The sequence below is a fragment of the Oryctolagus cuniculus genome, chromosome 1 (assembly GCF_964237555.1).
Source record: "Oryctolagus cuniculus chromosome 1, mOryCun1.1, whole genome shotgun sequence".
Lineage (NCBI taxonomy): Eukaryota > Metazoa > Chordata > Mammalia > Lagomorpha > Leporidae > Oryctolagus > Oryctolagus cuniculus.
Window position 1 is genome coordinate 108687122 of NC_091432.1, and position 19101 is coordinate 108706222.

Sequence of the window (19101 nt, forward strand, 5' to 3'; positions counted from 1 at the left end):
CAGGCCCTTTGCCCAGGCAGAATCTTGAAGACCTGCACCAGGGAGTGTGACGGGACAATAAGCAGGAGCCGGGTGCTACGAGTTGATGCATCTCAGCTCGCTCTTCTGACTGCCCTGAGAGCTCAGCTCCAGCCGAGAAGGGGGCCCTGCCCTATCTCAGCCTCCCGCTGCTGCTGCTGGCTTGCCTGCGTGTTGCCATGGCAATCCCCTGGCTACCAGGGATACCCATTGCTGCTCTAGAATTCTCTGCTGAGGCCTGGCAGCTCTGCCTGCAGCCACTTAGAACATCTCGCCCTTCACCATGGTGTGAACACCAGCACGGAGTCTGCCAAGCTTGGTCCTGGCCTTGCCCTTCAGGTGAGCAGGAAGACGAGCCCAGAGCCAGGGATCAGTGCAGGGCAAACAGCCACGGGCTAGGCCAGTGCCGCTCAGCACCCCAGCAACAACGCTTTCTTTCCTCTGGCCAGCCCCCTCCTCCCACGAGCAGCAAGGTCTCCCACCCTGCACTTAGGGGTGCAGGGAGGTCCCTAGATTGGGGGGGGGGAGTTAGTCTGACCGCCAGCATTAGAACTGGGGTGGGAGGGAGAGCGCTAGAAGTCTCCAGAAACCTTTCTCTTTCACAGGGCCCCCGGCTGGCCTGAGTTGCCCACCTGCAAGCCAGCCGGTGGGGTCAGGAAGAGGAGGTGTTCCACGGGTCCCCTCTGGCCCAGAGTGTCCCTGGGCTGACCCAGGAGCCCTCCTGCCAATGCATCCAATTGTTGGTCTAGCGAAGCGGGACTAGGAACCGGCCTGAAGGCCCAGGAAGAAGGTTCACTAGAATCCAGGAAAGGCCCTGCCCTAACCAGAGGTGACAGGGAGCTGTCAAGAACCTAGCAGGCCCTAGGGCTTTGGGCCATGTCTCCAACCTGAACTAGAAGCAGCACACGGTCTGCTTATCCCATTGTCCACCAGCCCAGATGAGCAAGGCCTCGGGACCCCAGCTCTGTCCCACAGTTGACTGCAGCCTCCACAGCCCACTTCCTCCCACAGCCCTCAGACGGCGGGCAGAGCCCTGTAGGTGGTAGGACACTAGCCAGGGCTTCAGTAGCCCCTGCTGGCCGCTGTGGCCTTCATAACTCATCCTGGGATGCAAAGAAGGCCCAGGGGTTCACTGAGCTCCAGTTGACTGTGACAAGCCTGGTTGACACCTGTCACCCCAGCCTGTTTATGATAGCAATGCGCGTAATGCACGTGCTCTCACAAGCATCCTAGTCTGGGTGATAAGCTAAATGGCCCCAAATTGCAGCCATCTTGGGAGTCCCAGAGAGCCCGGGGGACAGGTGGAGAAACAGCCTGGAGACCCCAGCCCTGACTCCAGCGCCAAAGAGAAGTGAGGTTTCCCGCTTTGAGTCAACACCATAGGAGGACTTTCAGAGCCTCGGCCACTAAGCCAGGGCAGAGGCATCACCACATACCTTCCTGGGGGAGGAAGGCGTGCAGAAAATGCAGGGAACTACTTCACAGAGGGAACAGAGAGATGGAAGAAGAGCAGAGGCCGTGAGAGGGAGTAAAATGCATTACTCCATATGTCCAGAAGATGGCAACACCGAGCAGCCTGACAGCCCACATCCGAGGCAGCCTGGTGGCCCCGGGAGGCTCTGAGTACCTACCGCTTCTCCCTTCTGCAAAGCCCATCTTCCCCTTTATCTGCTCTCCATCTGCTGCGCCCTCGATGACTCAGCCTAAATCACAGAATCAAGACATTAAACCACTTCACAAGCTCCACCCCCTTCCCTCCCCAAGAACCAAGGAAGAGAAGCCAGAGCCATCAGCTCCGGCCAGCAGGGCTCTGGGTCCCTTGCGCTTGCGCAGACGACTGCATAACACAGGGCTCCCCAGAACCCCTTTTCTCTCCACCCATCGGGTAGGGAGTTCCCAAGTACAGAGGCGCAGGAACCACTGCCGTTTTCCGCGGGGGTCACAGAAACCCAAAATCTATGTGCTGTCATTCATTCAGAGACGTGAATGCGAGTTAGCCGTGGAGTAACAAACGCACTCGCAGTCACGGGGTGCGGTGGGGGGAGCAGCATCTGGGGCCCAGGAGGAGAGCAGCCCCAGTCCCACTCCGCACAGCCTTGTGGGGCGGTGAGAAGGGAGTCTGGCTGGTGCAGGCGGCTGCTCCTGCACGGTCCTCCCGCCTGAATCCCCACTCCACACAGGCCAGGTCGAGCGGCTTGGAGCGGAGCTGAGTGGCCGCCCGGCCTCGGTCACGTGCCCCCTCCAGCCCACGCCAAGGCTGTGCAAAGCAAGCACATGACTGGGCTCATTTGGGATTTTATCCCCTTCTTCCCCGTGCAGAAGAAAAGGAAAAAAAAAAAAAAAGGCTCCCAGAATCCCAAGGAAGATTTCCACCCACACTGGCACGTCACTAACAAGAGGGCTGCTGGGCTCAGGAGTTGGCACCAGCCCGATTTTTACCTGCTCGGAACCACGAACTAGCATCCGGCTCAACTCAACTCAGGCTTACTGGACTCCTCCCCTAGGCGGGGCCTGGTGCTGCACGCTGCAGGCTGTGGTCTCTTCTGGCTGGGGGAGAAAATCAGCACAACTCCCAGGGTCAGGTATGTGAGCATGTCATGGGACAAAGCCTTGGAGGCTGGGGAGGCCCCCGCAGGGAATGGCACTTGGGTTGGGTCCCAAAGGCTTTGCTAGGACAGGGAGGAAGCACAGGCGGGAGCAGTCCCTGCGGGGAGCAGAGGCCCGTGAGGGGGTGTTCACGGGTACATCCCACCAGCTCTCCAGAGAGGCAGGCAAGAGGTGGGTGGGTCAGGACAGGAGAGAACGCCAAGGAGATTGGACGCATCCTGTGGCCAAGCACTTCATCCTGGACATGCTTTTCCAGGGACCCTCTGCCCACCCCCCATGGCTGGGATTCCCAAACTTCCCCCACTGTCTCCAGGAAAGCCACAGCACCCCCTGTGGCTGGGCCTGGGCTGGCCGGAAGGGCCTCTGCAGGGGCATCTGATAGGAGGGTCCTGTGCGCTAACGGGACTGCACACAGGGCAGTCCCCCCGCCGGGCAGGGACAGGACCAAGGAGCTGGCAGGAGTGCTCTGACCTCTGCCACCTGGAGGAAGCACTTCCGGGCTCATCCATTAGCCTTGGTTTATGGAAACATGAGCATCAGCTTTGCTGGGTGGCTGGGAGGCGAATGAAAGGAGTGTGTGCATTTAGTGCCCAGAGCTGTGCTGCTGGTTCTGGGGTGTGTGCCTTGGGCTGGGAGATGGGGGTTGGGTTGAAAATGAGTAAGACAGGGGCTGGCACTGTGGCATAGTGGGCTAAGCCTCAGCCTGTGGTGCAGGCATCCCATACGGGCGCCAGTTTGAGTCCCGGCTGCTCCACTTCGGATCAAGCTCCCTGCTGATGGCCTGGGAAAGTAGCGGAGGATGGCCCAAGTGCTTGGGCCCCTAAATCCACATGGGAGACCCAGAGGAAGCTCCTGGCTCCTGGCTTTGGACCAGCCCAGCTCTGGCCGTTGCAGCCATCTGGGGAGTGAAGCAGTGGATGGAAGACCTTTCTCTCTTGTCTCTTCCTCTTTCTATGTGTAACTCTGCTTCTCAAATAAATAAAATCTTTAAAAAGAAAATGAGTAAGACAGCTGCTGGCCATGGGACCTCACTGTCCTCCGCAGAGCATGGCGCCTGCTGCCCTGGGAGGGCTGTGAGAACTCAGAGAAGGGCTGCACTGGCAAGCCTATCCTGCACTGGGAGCGTGCACGAGTCTCCACTCCAAGGTCTGGGCAGAAACTGGGCAGACGGGGCCCGTGGAGCACCCTCTGTATCCCTGGGGATCCCAGCACCTCGGAGGGTTGCCCGAGAGGGGCTCCATCTCTGTCGACACTTTCTCTTTAGTTCCCATCAACAGACTTCCCAAACCGGGCCTCAGACGCCAAGTGTGCAGCATGAGGTCAGGCCGGCCAGGCTGAGCTGAGCCCCAGCGGCAGGCATGGGACCAGACAACCCCACTGCGGCCTCCTCCTCTCCTGCACCAAGGAAAACCAGGACCAGGGCAGCGTCCCACCACCTTTCTGGACAGAAAGCGCGAAACAAGCAAGTGGCGTTCCTAGAGGCTAGAGGTAATCAGACTGTGCCCAAAACACCCACGACGCTAATAAGAGGTGGCAACACAGCTTCCTTCCTCTCCCAGCCCGTGGAAAGGAAGCGTGGGAACTCGCCAGTGGTCAGCGCAGTAGGAATCAAGGGTGTGGTACGGCCTCCAGGGAAGCTAACTCAGTCATAGACACAGTGTTTAAAATATAGTATCTTGGAGCCGGCGCTGTGGCACAGCAGGTTAGGCTGTAGCCTGCGATACCAGCATCCCATATGGGTGCCAGTTCAAGTCCTGGCTGCTCCACTTCCAATCCGGCTTCCTGCTATTATGCCTGGGAAGGCAGCAGAAGATGGCCCACATGCTTGGGCCCCTGCCATCCACATGGGAGACCTGTATAAAGCTCCTGGCTCCTGATTTCAGCCTGGCCAAACCCTGGCCATTGAGGCTCTTTGGGGAGTGAATCAGCTGTCTCTCCCTCTAGCAGTACCTTTCAAATAAATAAATCTTAAAAAACAAAAACCACCAATGGGGGCAAGCATCTGTCCTAGGGATGATGTTGCTGCCTGGTTTAAGTCCCAGCTCCGCTCCCAATTCCACCTTCCTGCCAATGCACACCCTGGGAGGCAGAGGTGATGCTTCCCATAGTCGAGTCCCTGCCCCCCATGTGGGAGATCCAGAGTGGGTTCCAGGCTCCTGGCTTCAGCCTAGCCCAGCCCCTGCTGTTGTGGGCATTTGGGGAGTGAACCAGCAGATGGGAGCATGTTCTCTTTCCCTCTGCCTTTCAAATATATAAAATGTGCACACTGGTGTGAGCCGTGCTCTGGGGAGAACGGCGTCTCTGCTCTGACTGGAGAGCCCAGGGTGTGATGGCAGGGAAGTCGGTGTGGGGTGCAGGGCTGGCAGACCAAGGGCGGCCCAGGGACTGCGCGTGTTAGCTGGGCCCCACAGCTCTCTGAGCGCCGGGATGGGTGACAATTAGCTCTGCAGGACTAGAGCTGAGAAATGGACTAAGAAATACTTCAAAACCAGTGAGCGGGAGACACACTCAGTACAGCTGGGAGCAGGCAGACCCAGACGCCCGAGGGGCTGCAGCTCAGGCACACACACAGCAGAGGGCACAGCTGGACCTGAGGCTGGCTGCAGAGACAGGGCGCAATGACCTCCAGGCCTGTGTCACGCTAATCACCTGGGCCCAGCTGCCGGCACAGCGGTTTGTGCTGGGGACGCACTGCCTCCACCTCCTCTCCCACAGCCAAAGCAGTGGCTTGCAGAGAAGGCCCTCAGCAACCTGAGACCCCAGAGCCGAGGCCAGTTTGCTCACACACAGGCAGCCCCGCTCAGGAGCTGGGAACAGAGGGTAGGGCTGGTGGGTCAGAGTGCCCCGCCCCCGGGCATCCCTGTGTGCTGTGGCTGTGGGTGAGTGTCCTCCAGTCACACCCCCATGCACACTCAGTGTCTCCCTCTCACTCCCCTCCTAGGTTCCAAAGCTCCGGCTCTCTGCTTCCCTTTCTCTGAGGCCGGGTGGGCGGGGAGAGGAAGACAGGGGTGCCTCCCACCTCCGGCTCTGCTCTGACCTCAGGGGTTCAGTCACAGCCCTCCCCACCAGCCTCCTACCATCCTGCAGGACACCCGCCCACCTCAGAGTGTCACCTCCTTCACAGGCCAAAAAGCTGCCCATCCTCTCCCGACCCCCCACCCTTGAACCTCAGACCCTGGAGTTCTAGTTGCATCCACAAGTGGCCAGCAGAGGGGGCCACCTTTTCCTCCTCTACCCAGAGAGCTGGAGGAGCCTCCTCTAGGTCCTGTGGGAGGAGCCTGGGGCTCTCCCTGTCTTGCACTCCCCGCTCTTTCTGCTGCCCCTTAGGAGACCCGGACAGCACAACTACAGTGCCAAGCCCGCGGGCGGGGTGCCCTCCATCGTGGAGCCCAGCATGGCCTCTCTCCATGGTAAGCCTCCCCACCCAGGCCAGCATGGCCTTCAAGGCCAAAGAAACTGGAAATTATCATTAGCAATAACTGCCTTTGAGATGCCGTGTGCCCTCTGATGGGGACAACCGTGCCCTCACCCCAGTTTTACGGGTCCCTCTTCTCTGCTCAGTGGGGCGGGGGTGGGGGTGGCGGGGAAGAACCACTGAGTCACCAACCACTACTCCTCCCCTGCCCTAGACCCTGGCCCTCCCGGGGACAGAGCGCACTGCCTGCTCGTCCACTCTGCTTCAAACAGCTCGGTCCTCAATCCCACCCAGGAGGACACCCTGGCCCCCCAACCACAGCCAGGCAACAGTGGCCCCGGTGTCCAGGTAAGGCCAGGAGTGAGGCGAGAGTGGGTGGTAGACAGAGCTGCAGCAGATGCTAGTCAGAGGGCAGAGGCAGAGGGCGCGCCTCGCACTGCTGCTCCAGAGCCACCCAGAGACTCAGACAGGGAAGTTAAGCAACTCGCTAGAAGACAGCAAACACCTGAGAGGGGAAGGCCAGAGGGACTCCCCCTGAAGACGGTGCACCTCCCACAGGGGGAGCAACAGCCCGGAGAGTCAGAAGCCCAGGAGGAAATAGCCCCAGGAGACATTAAATACCGCCTGGAGCCCCTGGCCAAGGCTCCCCTTCAGACACAGCCCCCCAGCTCCTGCAGCCGGTTCCACAAGCCTCAGGGGTCCCCCTTCAGGACGGCCTATGGATTTGAAAGCGGCAAGCCCTGGAAGGCAGAGCCCACGCCTTCCCGTGGGGAGCAGCCCTCCCGCCCAGGTGAGACCTGGCCTGGTAAGCGGGGACAAACGTGCGGCACTATGTGAAGCAGAATCCAAGCCCTGTTTCCACCACCTCCCAGCACCCTACCCAGGGCCACTCCTGTCCCCCACGCAGACGCCAGAGCTGGCAACCAGCAGCCCAGACACAGCAAGGAGCACGGGCCATGGCCCTCGCTCTTCAAAAGCCCTGCAGGCAGGAAACCCTTGTTCCAGAAGGAACCATACCAACCCCCTCAACCTGGCCTCCCCTCCTATCCGCTTTGGTGATCCAACTAGGGCTGGCAGGCCCCTCTGGAATGCTTTGGTCTTGGGGAGGAGACAAGCAAAAGATCAGAGAGTGGTGGAGGGCACAAAACTGAGACACTTTAGGTCCCCATCAGACAAAAGGAGGTTGGGGGAAGGCTCAGCAAAGAGCAGGTGCAGCTCAGGGGAGGCCGGCCACGTGGTCCAGATTCCCTGAGGGTGATCCCCTCCGCACACCCTCTCCTCCCCTTAGGTGACCACAGTATGACCACTGCTCATCAGGTTTCCGTCCACAGCCAGCCTCTTGGGCAGTCAGTGCTCCCAGTTCACATCCAGGGCCAAAAAGTGGCCCCAGCAGCGCGTCCAGGCCACGGGGAAAACGTGAGTCTGCATCAGAGTGACTTGCAAGCCCCAAGGTGGAGGCAAATTGTTGCTCCTGACCCGGACAAGAGCACGCGAGGAATCGAGCCACGGGAACAGCTGCCGAGCTGCAGGGCTGCCGTGCGGGAAGGGGCCCGGGAACAGCCCTGTCTCCTGAGACTAAGGTACTGGCTCAGAACGCTCGCAAAGAACTGGTTACTCTGGGATCCGGGATCCCCTTCTGGCTCAGCTTGCCTTCGGCCTCTCACCTGAGGCTGGAACTCGGGCTGCTCCTCGCTGGGGGTCAGCCCTTCCCTAGGGACCTGGGGGAGGCATGCACCCCAATTGCAAGCCAGGGCTGGAGTAACCAGGCTTATCCGGTGCTCGAGAACGTCCACTTGCCTGTCAGGGCTCGAGTGGCCTGCTCCTGGCCCCGACTCGTTCGGATGAGGTTAAAAGGCCCAGCTCAAACCCACAGCCTGGAGCAGGTGCTTCAAACGCTACAGAAGCCACAGTCCTAGTCCAACAGGGTGGACGGAAGGATCATGTCCACCCCGAAGGGACCAGGAACGCCACTCTTGTGACCAGGACGGCACACCCGCTCCACACTCCTGTGTCCCGGGATCCCAACGGGTGCTTGATAAAGGCTCTCCCCGGCCCGTGCTCGGCTGCGGCTGTCTCACCCCCTCCGCTGAGGGCAGCATGATAACTGAGGGGTGTGAAAAGAAAACAGCCAAACTGAAACTTCATTTTCAGAGACACAGTCCAGGAACTTTAATTTGAAATCCCCTGAAAATATACTGTAGCATTTTAGGCAAACCCAACAAGGAAAGACAGAGAGATGGGCTGGCGTCTGGATCGGCTCTCAGGGCGGATCCCCACAGTTGAAACACGTGTTCCCCATGCAGCAAATACATCCAGTACGCGCGGAGGAACATGGCTTGTGGCTGGCAGCCCACAGCCCACCTGTACCAGGAGCCGCGACCACCAAGGCTGGAGACGGCCATGCTGGGTGGGAGTAACACAGCCAGGCTCGCTGTGGACCCAGTGACCAGGGTAAAGTGTCCAAGTTCTTGGTCAAGAGGTAATCAGCATGAGGGTCGTGCCTGCTCCTTCATGGGAGGGGCAGGGGAAAGGGGCGAGAGCCCAGAAAGACGGGCGACGATGACTTCTGCCTGCTGAGAGGCTGGCACGAGGAGGCCCTGAACGTGCGCTGGGCACACAGTGAGGCTTCAGGAACGACGGCCACTTCCTTCCCAGACACGTGTTCCTCCCTCCCCAGGTGTCTCCTCTACCTCCTCCCAGGCACCTGGTAAAGACACTCAAGGGTAAGTGGCCCTCTCACATCCTCGGGGTCTTCAAAGCCAAGTTCCAAACTGAAACTACCAGCAAGCCATTCTCCCAGGACTGGGGAGCGCAGCCCCAGGTGCGCTGTGGCCCTCGTGACAGAGGCCATGAGAACCCCCCGGTAAGAACTCGGGTGGGCAGGGGTCGGTGCCTGGGCTGCCCTCTCCCCTGGCCCCTCACGCCCAGCGGGGAGAATCAGCAGGGGGAGAGCCCTGTTGTTTAAATTCCTGCTCCTTTCCAACGCACAGTGGTAGGGAGCAAGCTAAGCTCTCCACAGCAGAAGTCCCTCTCTTGCCCAGAGAAACGAACCAAAGAGAACGGGCCTTGCTCCAGCCCTTGGCGGGCAGGGGGTGCTGAGTATGACCTGCAGAGAGGGACAGACTCCCCTCCTTCTAAACTCACTGCTCTCACCCCCTCCCTCTGGGGTGGGCTCACAGGCACCAGCTGAGGTTGGAGCGACCACCAGGACCGCCTACCTGCCCTTGTTTTCTGAAAGGGTGAAGCTGTGTAAACCCAAGATCAACAGCGACAAGCTTGAGCCAGGCGATTTGTCACCTGAGCACAGGTACGAAGGACAGCCGGTCACTCCCAGACACGGCGGTGCAGCTCCTGCGCCAGGCGGCCAGTGGCGGAGGAGACGTGCCTCGGCTCCAGCCCAGCCCCGTCCTCTCCCTGCCTATTTCCACAGGCCAGTCCAGCTGCCCGAGATCCGGTTCCCTAAGTACCTATGCCTTGAAAACAGAAGAGCAGGGGAAAGGGCCTTCCCAAACATCCTACGCAGAAGTGCCCAGTTCAGGACACACATCTCCTGACCGGCGAGCTGCCTGAAGGCCGGGACCCCCCTCTCTCACAGAGACTGCCCAGCGTGCTCTAACCCTCGTCCAGCTCTCTCTGCTGCCATCCGAGCACAGGGGAGGACCTGCCTTGGAAAGCAGCGATGCACCATGGCCCAGAAGGTGTGTGTTTCAGGACCGAGGAGGAAGGAGGTCAGAGCAAGTCCCTCTTCCCCAGGAACCCGTGCGCCCGCCAGTCAGTACCACCGACGAATTACATGCTATTGGAGCCACAGTCTGTTCACTGGTACTTCTTTCTTCATTCTTTTTTTTTAAGATTTATTTATTTTACTTGAAAGTCAGAGTTACACAGAGAGAGAAGGAGAGGCAGAGAGAGAGAGAGAGAGAGAGAGAGAGAGAGGTCCTCTGTCCACTGGTTCACTCCCCAGATGGCTGCAATGGTCGGAGCTGCACCGATCCGAAGGCAGGAGCCAGGAGCTTCTTCTGGGTCTCCCACGCAGGTGCAGGGGCCCAAGGACTTGGGCCATCTTCTACTGCTTTCCCAGACCATAGCAGAGAGCTGGATCAGAAGTGGAGCAGCTGGGTCTTGAACCAGTGCTCATATGGGATGCCAGTGCTGCAGGCAGCGGCTTTACCCGCTACACCACAGCGCCGACCCCTCTTTCTTCATGTTTTTACAGATATGATTCACATGCCCTAAGTTCACCCTTTTAACTTAGACAATGCAGCCTAGACCTGGGAATGGAGGCGGCCTAGAAAAGGAAGGGAAGCCAGTGGGTCTGAATTTGATTAAAACAAAAATCTTCTATGTTTCCAAAACTCCAGCAAGGGATTTATTTTTGAACATTTACTTACTTATTTTGTTTATTTAAAAGCCCAGGAGAGCGAGAGAGAGAGCGAGCGAGCAAAAGAGAGTGGGCACTCCTATCTGCTGGTTCACTCCCCAAAATGCTTGAACAGCAGGGGCTGGGTCAGGCTGAAGCCAGGAGCCAGGAACTCCATCCGGGTCTCCCACATGGGTGGCAGCCATCACTGCTGCCTCCCAGAATGCACATTGGCAGGAAGCTGGGTTGGAAGCAGAGCAGCCAGGACTGGCATCAAGCCCTCTGATGTAGGATGTCGCTGTCCTAGCCACTGGCTCAGCGTGCTGCACCTACCCCTGGCAGGGGAGAGTCCTTTAAAAAACCCATTTATTTATTTATTTCACTGGCAGAGTGATTGGGGGATGGGAGAGACAGAGACAGACAGAGAGATCTTCTATCCACTAGTTCACTCCTCAAATGACCATAACAGGCCGGCGCCGCGGCTCAATAGGCTAATCCTCCGCCTTGCGGCACCGGCACACCGGGTTCTAGTCCTGGTCGGGGCACCGGATTCTTTCCCAGTTGCCCCTTTTCCAGGCCAGCTCTCTGCTGTGGCCCGGGAAGGCAGTGGAGGATGGCCCAAGTGCTTGGGCCCTGCACCCCATGGGAGACCTGGCTCCTGCCTTCGGATCAGCACAGTGCACCGGCCTCAGCGCGCCAGCCGTGGCGGCCATTGGAGGGTGAACCAATGGCAAAAGGAGGACCTTTCTCTCTGTCTCTCCCTCTCACTATCCACTCTACCTGTCAAAAAAAAAAAAAAAAAAAAAAAGAAAGAAAAAAGAAAAAAGAAAAAAAAATGACCATAACAGCCAGGTCTGGGCCAGGCCAAAGCCAGGAGATCAGAACTCCACCGGGTGGCAGGGACTCAAGTACTTATGCCATCCTTGCTGCTTTCCCAGACACATTAGCAGGAAACTGGAGCGGAAGCAGAGCAGCAGGGACTCAAACCTGCACTGCCATGTGTTGCCAATGTCACAAGCAGTGGTTTAATCCACTGCATCATGCCAGCCTCCACCCCACCCCAAGTAAAAGAATCTGATCAAAACCCAACTACTAGGTCTTTCTGGAAGATTTTTACCATATTGAAGATCTAAGGTAGGGGTAGGAAGCAGAGGAATATGCAGCTGGGTTTAGCCGCACCTCTACCCCTGCGAAAGTCCAAGGCCTGTTATTCCAAAGCACCTACAGACCCAGGCCACAAAAGGCGTCTCACACTGCCCTCTAGCAGCCAGCCTAGGACACGACAGCTGGCTGCAAGCCGGACAGGCTAGGGGTCTCCCACCTGTGCATGCTATTTTCACACTGACAGGAATGCAGAGAAACTGGAGGCAGGGAGAGTTTACAGATTTTCACTAGTGTCTGTCAAACACAGAGCTCACCTGGAACAGAATCTATCTGCTTCATCTATACCTCAGTGTCGGCTTGAAAACAGACAATACTTTTGTTAAGGAAAAGGGGAAGTGATTACAGACTTTTAGGTGTGAGGGTTTGGCTACAGCAGTAGAGGCACCACCCGGGACACATGCGTCCCACATGAGAGCGCCTGGGTTCAAGTTCTAGCTCCACTTCTGACTCCAGCTCTTGCTAACGTGCAACCTGGGAGGCAGCAGGCAATGGCACCAGTACTTGGGTTCCTGCCACCCACACAGGAGACCTGGATTGAATGTCTGGCTCCTGGTTTCAGCCTGGCCCAGCCCTGATCATGTGGGAAGTAAGCCAGCACTTGGAGATCTGTCTGTCTGCATTTCAAATACATTCAAACATTTTATAAGTAGTAAAATAAAATAAAAAAAAAAAACTGTATAAAGCATCAGGGCCTCTCAAAGCAAATTGTTCCCGAGAAAGTGTGGGGCCTCACAAAAATAAAGTCGGAGCCTGAACCACACAGAACCAAAACCTGGCTGTGCAGAAGGGTGTGGCAAGAGCCTAGGGGTTGAATGCACTCGCCGCCCCCTCTGCCCAAGGCAGGGGCAAAGGAGCCTGTAAAAAGTAAAAACCTGCAGTAGAATCCAATTTCCAGAGCCTGTATTTCTTGAGGCTTTTAAAAATAAGCCTTTTATTTTGTAGTAATTTTACATTTACAGAAAGTCACAGAGAAGACTACAGAATCTCATGTACTCGTCTCCCAATTCCTCAAACTACATCTTTTACAACCGTACTACTCTCAACACTAAGAGATCTACACTGGCCCACTTCTAGGCACTAAACTTTTTTTTAAGATTTATTTTATTTATTTGAAAGACAGAATTACAGAGAGAGGTAGAGACAGAGAGAGAGGTCTTCCATCTGCTGGTTCACTCCCCAGATGGCTGCAACGGCCAGAGCTGCGCTGATCCAAAGCCAGGAGCCAGGAGCTTCTTCCGAGTCTCCCATGTGGGTGCAAGGGCCCAAGGACTTGGGCCATCCTCCACTGCTTTCCCAGGCCACAGCAGAGAGCTGGATTGGAAGTAGAGCAGCCTGGTCTCGAACCGGTGCCCATATGGGATGCCAGCACTTCAGGCCACAGTGTTAACCCACTGCGCCACAGCGCTGGCCCCAACGCACCAAACTCTTACATTTTGTTTGGATTACACTAGTTTCTCCCCTTTTGTTCTAACCTTGAACCTTTAAAAAATGATTCAAAAGCCTGTACTGTGCATAGTGGGTAAAGCCACCACCTGCAGTGCCAGAATCCCATGTGGGCGCTGGTTTGAGATCCGGCTGCTCTACTTCCAACCCACCTCTCTGCTATGTCCTGGGAAAGCAGCAGAGGATGGCCCAAGTCCTTGGGCCCCTGCACCCATGTAGGAACACCCAGAGGAAGCTCCTGGCTCCAGGCTCCTGGATTTAGATCAGCACAGCTCAGGCCATTGTGTCCATTTGGGAAGTGAACCAGCAGATGGAAGATCTCTCTCTCTCTCTGCCTCTGTCTCTCTGGAACTCTTTCAAATAAATCTTTTTTAAAAAATAGAAAAAGTGATTTGAGTTAGGAGCCGATAGACAGACAGGCAGTGTGGCTCGGGGAAAATGGCACTGAGTTCTGGCCCCCGCTCTGCCATGTGCGTGCGGCAGAAGCTACGTTTCCTTTCCGGGCTCTCAGAGTACTTCCATCTCACAAATGCTGGCTCCGGACACAACTCAGTCCCTTCATCTCCCTGGCTTCACTTCTGCCACCTCCGAGCCAGCGCCGGGAGAGACATTCCTAACTGGGCAGTGACGCCAGGCGACGCTCCCCAGATAAGAGAATGGAGTCCCTTTGGGCTTTGCACATCTCAAAATTAACAGCCTTTCTTGGTAAGTCTGAGAAGCGCAGGATGCTGTGGAGAGGATACCCGGGCAAAAACACCCTCTGTTTCCCTTCTTCCTGGACACACACTGTGTCTGCTAGAGCCCCCTGCATTAAGGGGGAGCCATGCAACATTCCAGCCGGCAGGATCTGAGTGGCAGCGTGTGCCACTTCTAGTGTGCGCCCGTCACGTCAGCTCAACTCACCAGAATGGCAGTGCCCAAGCCAACATGGAACCCTGTTGCAGCTGGCATCAGCCTGGTCCCTCAGTGACCACATAGCATATCCTCCCCCCGCTTCCTCCACTACAAACCACCTGGATGTATAGGAGTGAGGAGGAGGAAGAAACCCCTTCTGTTCAGAGTCTGCTCTAGTAGTTCAGTGCACCCTGACACAGGTAACAACGTCAACTCCATCTGAACAAGACCTGGCTCCGGGAGCCGTGCTTGGGGTCTTACAGGACAAACTGAGTTGACTGCAGGCCTCAGTAATGGCCCACTGTCACTTTCACCCATGCAGGCCTCTGATCCCCTTCACTCTCCTCTCAGTTCCCATACCCTCCCTCACCTAGTCCTATTCCAAAGATTTATTTATTTACTTGAAAGTCAGAGTTACACAGAGAGAGAAGAAGAAGCAGAGAGAGAGAGAGAGAGAGAGAGAGGTCTTCCATCCGATGGGTCACTCGCCAATTGGCTGCAATGGCTGGAGCTGTGCCCATCCAAAGCCAGGAGCCAGGAGCTTCTTCCAGGTCTCCCACGTGGGTGCAGGGGCCCAGGGACTTGGGCCATCTTCTACTGCCTTCCCAGGCCATAGCAGAGAGCTGGATTGGAAGCGGAGCAGCCGGGTCTCAAACCAGTGCCCATATGGGATGCTGGCACTTCAGGCCAGGGTGTTAACCCACTGGGCCACAGCATTGCCCAAGTCCTATTCTAACAAGTTAAGGAGTACAAGGAGGATTCAAGAAGTTCATGGAATATGCTTTTTAAAAACTACACATGTATTTCAATTATTTTTTGTACCAAAGTAACAACTTTTAATTCCATTTTCCATGACCTTTTTGAAGACCCCCCTCACATATCCTCCTTCAAAATAAGATTGTTTTGATTGTTTAAAGTGCTGAGTTCATTTTTGCTGTATCTCAGTACTCCTTATTTTCTCCACCTGGAATCCACCATGTGGCCAAGTTCCTAAAAGCATGCATCTGATTTTTCTTTAAATAACATTCTATCAGAAGCATGTATCACATTACTTTTCACTTCCCTTAGTCGCAGCTATCTACCCTTCTTCCAGCTTGTGGCTGTCTGCACTGCACGTAGATAAACACGCCTGCATGTCAATCCTAGAGGATTGTGCAAGATTCTCTCAAGGATACAGCCAGGAACGGAAGTGCTCTGATGTATGGACATACATACTCTATCAGTTACTGTATGCCAAGTTAGCTACCTTAAATTCAAATTACCTGTCCTAAACGTTTAGTAACTTGGTGCTGGTGCTGTGACGTAGCAGGTAAGGCTGCCACCTACAGTGCTGGCATCAATATGGGTGCCGGTTCGAGACCCAGTTGCTCCACTTCTGATCCAGCTCTCTGCTGTGGCCTAGGAAAGCAGTAGAAGATGGCCCAAGTCCTTGGGCCCCTGCACCCACGTGGGAGACCTGGAAGAAGCTCCTGGCTCCTGGCTCCTGAGAGGCGCAGCTCCAGCCATTGCAGCCGATTGGGGAGTGAACCAGCAGATGGAAGACCTCTCTCTCTATCTCTCTGTCTCTCCTTCTCTCTCTGTGTAACTCTTTCAAATAAAAATAATTTTTTTTAAAAAAAGTTTAGCAACTTAAATAAGTAACAACTCGCAAAGATATATATATCAAGTCCCATATATAAGGGACTTGTAACCAAATATATGAAAAATTCTTTACGTAGGTATGTATGTGTTTATACGTGTCACACACACATGACACAAAAAAAATGTGACAAGGATGTGGAAAAATCAAAACTCCGATTTGTTTCTTCAGAAGAAGTTGACAGTTTCTCAAAAAGTTAAACATTGACTTACACAGGACCAGGCAATTCCACTCCTCAGTATACAGCAGAGGAAATAAAAACAGACATCCACAAAACAACTTCCGCACGAGCTGTCCACAGAAGCATTATTCATAATAATCAACCCAAATGGCCATCCAATAATGTATGGATAAATACAAACATGATCTAAACACAAGGAATATTAGTTAGCCATTAACAGGAAGAGGGTACAGACACATCACAACATGGGTGAACCTTGAAAAGATTATTAAATCCAAGAGGTCAGACCCAAAAGGCCACAGGATCGATTTCCATTCACATACCATACTAAAGTCCAGAACAGGCCCATCTCTGGAGACGGGAAGTAAACTAGTGGTTGCCCAGGCCTGGGGGGGTGGGAAAGCGGGGAATTACTGCTGATGGTACAAGGGTTCTTGTGTCCCCATGGTGACAGAAATGCTTTAAAATCACTGTGATGGTTGTACACCTCTGTGAATGCTAACTCCCGCTGCATCACTTTAAATGGGTCAACTGTGCAGTGTGTACACTGTATTTAAAACACAGTCCCACAGCAGTTTCTCTGAAGCCACTGTAATGCCCCTGCGAAACAAGCAAGGTGCCTCGAGGGGAACACGCCCGCAGACACCTGTCTCAGATGCAGTACCCAGCACAGGGGCCAGTTTCCACCAGACGAGCTTGCTAATGCACGTGTCACGACAGCAAGAGCATCCCTCAGCATCTGAAGGAACAACACTCCGTGTACCAACAAGGAAGAAAACGTGACATGGAGAACATTTTGACTGAGAAATCTTAAAACAGCAAATAAATGGAAATGCATGTAAAAAAAAATACCAAACACCGATTATCTCACAGTTTCTCTGATTTTGGAATTTGAGGTGAGCATTTGGCCTTAACACTTAAGGTGCTGGTTACAACACCCACATCCAACACTGAAGCGCCTGGGTTCAGTTCCCAGCTCCAGCAGATCCTGGAAGGCAGTGGTGATGACTCAAGTGAGTAGATTCCTGCCACCCATGGGGAGACAGACTGCATCCCTGCCTTCCAGCTTGGGTCCCATCCAGGAGCCACTGCTGGCATTTGGGGAGTAAACCAGCAGATGGGAGCTCTCTTCTCTCTTTGCTTCGTCCTCTCTCTCTCCTTCACTTCTTTGATCAATATTCTTTCTTGCCTTAGATTCTGCATTTTGATTGATTGGTATTTATTTTAAAGGCAGATTAACAGACAGATCTTCCATCTGCTTGTTCACTCCTCGAACGTCTGCAACAGTCAAGGCTGGGCCAGGCTGAAGCCAGGAGCCAGAAACTCCATCTGGGCCTCCCACGTGGGTGGCAGGAACCCAGGTACTTGGACCATCATCTGCTGCCTTCCAAGCATATTAGCAGGAAGCAGAGGGGCCGGCGCCATGGCGCAGGTTAATCCTCCATCCCATATGGGCACCGGTTCTTGTCCCGGCTGCTCCTCTTCTGATCCAGCTCTCTGCTATGGCCTGGGAAAGCAGTAGAAGATGGCCCAAGTGCTTGGGCCCCTGCACCCGCATGGGAGACAGGGAAGAAGCTCCTGGTTCCTGTCTTCAGATCAGCGCAGCTCCGGCCGTTGCGGTCATTTGGGGAGTGAACCAACAGAAGGAAGACCTCTCTCTCTGTCTCTCCCTCTCATTGTCTGTAACTCTACCTCAAATAAATAAAATCTTTAAAAAAAAAAAAAAAACAAAAAAAAAACCAGGAAGCAGAGACAGAATTCAATCCCAGGCGCTCTGATATGAGATATTGGTGTGCCAAGCTACATTCCAACCAGCTGTGCCAAACTACCCTTCAGATCCTCAAATAAATAAAAATTTGAAGAAAAAGAATTTGGAGCTGGATGGTTCTGGCTCAGGATTTCTCATGAGATTGGCGTCAAGTCGTCAATCATGGTGGCAAGCGCCTGAAGGCTTGAACAGAGCTGGAGGACCCATTCCCAACGTGGCAACTGGTGCTGCCTGTTGGTGCGAGGCCTCAGTTCTCCTCCCCAGGGGTCTCTTCAGAGCACTGCCTGAGTATCTTCCTGATACAGAGGGGGGCCTCTTCCCAAGCCAGTGACCCAAGAGAGTACAAGCTATATGCTTCAGTGTCTTTTATGACCTAGGCTCAGACGTCACTCATTTCCCGTACATCCTTATTGGTTGCCCACATCAGTGTTCCTCCCTCACTATGGGAGGAAGCTACACAAGAGCTTGTATACCAGAAGGCCGGGATCGCCGGGGACCACTCTGGAAGCTGATGATGACGACAGCAATAACAGCTGATCATCTTTATACTTACTTTATGCTAGACACTATTCGAAGCTTACAATAAATCTATGAGGTAGGTACTATTATCTTGACTTCACTGATGGAGAAAATAAGGTACACGGAAGTTAAGAGCGTACCAAATCTCACAGAGCTAGCGAAGGACACAGCTGGGATTCAGATTCAGGGACCTCAGCTCCAGAGCCACCCTCAGCCAACTGCACCACTGCATGGCAGGCCTTACTTGGTTGCAGGAAGTGTTGTACATTTGTTCTGCAGAACGGATGCACCAGGCAAAATTCCCCACGTTTCCATTCCCCTCAGATTTCAGTTACTTGCTCATTTTTGCCAAACTAACAGATGTAGAGTAGACACTCAGTGTTCTAATTTGCATTCTTCTAGTTACTGGTGAGGGGGTACACTTATTAGCGACTCCAGTTTTCTTGTTTGACTTTGCTTTTCATACTCTGCATATTCTTATTTTGTGTTGTCATTTTCTTCCTGATTTGCAGGAGTTCTTTCTCTAATCAAACCCTTATTTTTGCAAACTCTTGGCATTAGACACCGCAAAGACTTTCTCCTAATTAACATCTATTTTTGAGAGGCTTTGCAGACTAGAAATCTTGTTATAGTCGTCAAAGCTATCAGACCTTAGGGGTTGTGCTTTGGGATTATATTTAAGAAATCAATCTCCACTCCAAAGGCCTGAAGACCCCATTTGTTCTTACTAGCTTTACCATGCTACCCTTCATTCAGGTCAATTGCTCTGGGCTTTCATTTTATAGGGGATGAGCTATGGATCCAACTTTATTTTTGTTCAAATAATATGTAAATTTCTGAGCACCATGATTCATCTCTTCCCCACCAATCTGTGTCACTATCTTTACCAAATGCTGTGTCTTTAAATACTCGCGTGTCTAGTCCCAGGTCTAGTTTAGTGCTAATTCCTGTTCTCTGCAAAGAAAAAGTGTTGTGAAAGTTTTTATTCACATTGCTTTCCAGATTAACGAAAAATTCAAACACCACCCTAAGACCTCTGGAGTTCAACATTGGCTTGTATTCTTTTCTAAAACAGAGTACCCAGTTAAGAAAA

The 19101-nt window shown here is 54.2% G+C and overlaps 1 protein-coding gene across 7 annotated transcripts; it reads left to right on the plus strand.

Annotated features, from left to right (window-relative positions):
- The first annotated feature begins 214 nt into the window (after positions 1–214).
- Positions 215–9853, plus strand: LOC103349280 (uncharacterized). Of its 7 annotated transcripts, none has more exons than XR_011384863.1 (11): positions 215–357; positions 2338–2600; positions 3890–4113; positions 5953–6035; positions 6255–6388; positions 6599–6830; positions 7329–7620; positions 8344–8519; positions 8718–8763; positions 9220–9347; positions 9471–9853. XR_011384863.1 is itself a non-coding variant. In XM_070065102.1 (11 exons), exons 4-11 carry the CDS (start codon positions 6020–6022, stop codon positions 9592–9594), a joined length of 1089 nt encoding a protein of 362 aa, XP_069921203.1. In that variant the 5' UTR covers positions 215–357; positions 2338–2600; positions 3890–4113; positions 5953–6019; the 3' UTR covers positions 9595–9853. The 7 variants fall into 7 exon arrangements, 4 of the variants coding, with proteins under 4 accessions (XP_069921203.1, XP_008259211.1, XP_069921219.1 ...); XR_011384864.1 differs by having other exon boundaries at positions 8344–8491; XR_011384862.1 differs by having other exon boundaries at positions 8344–8491; positions 8718–8903; positions 9279–9347; positions 9471–9605.
- The last annotated feature ends 9248 nt before the right edge of the window (positions 9854–19101 follow it).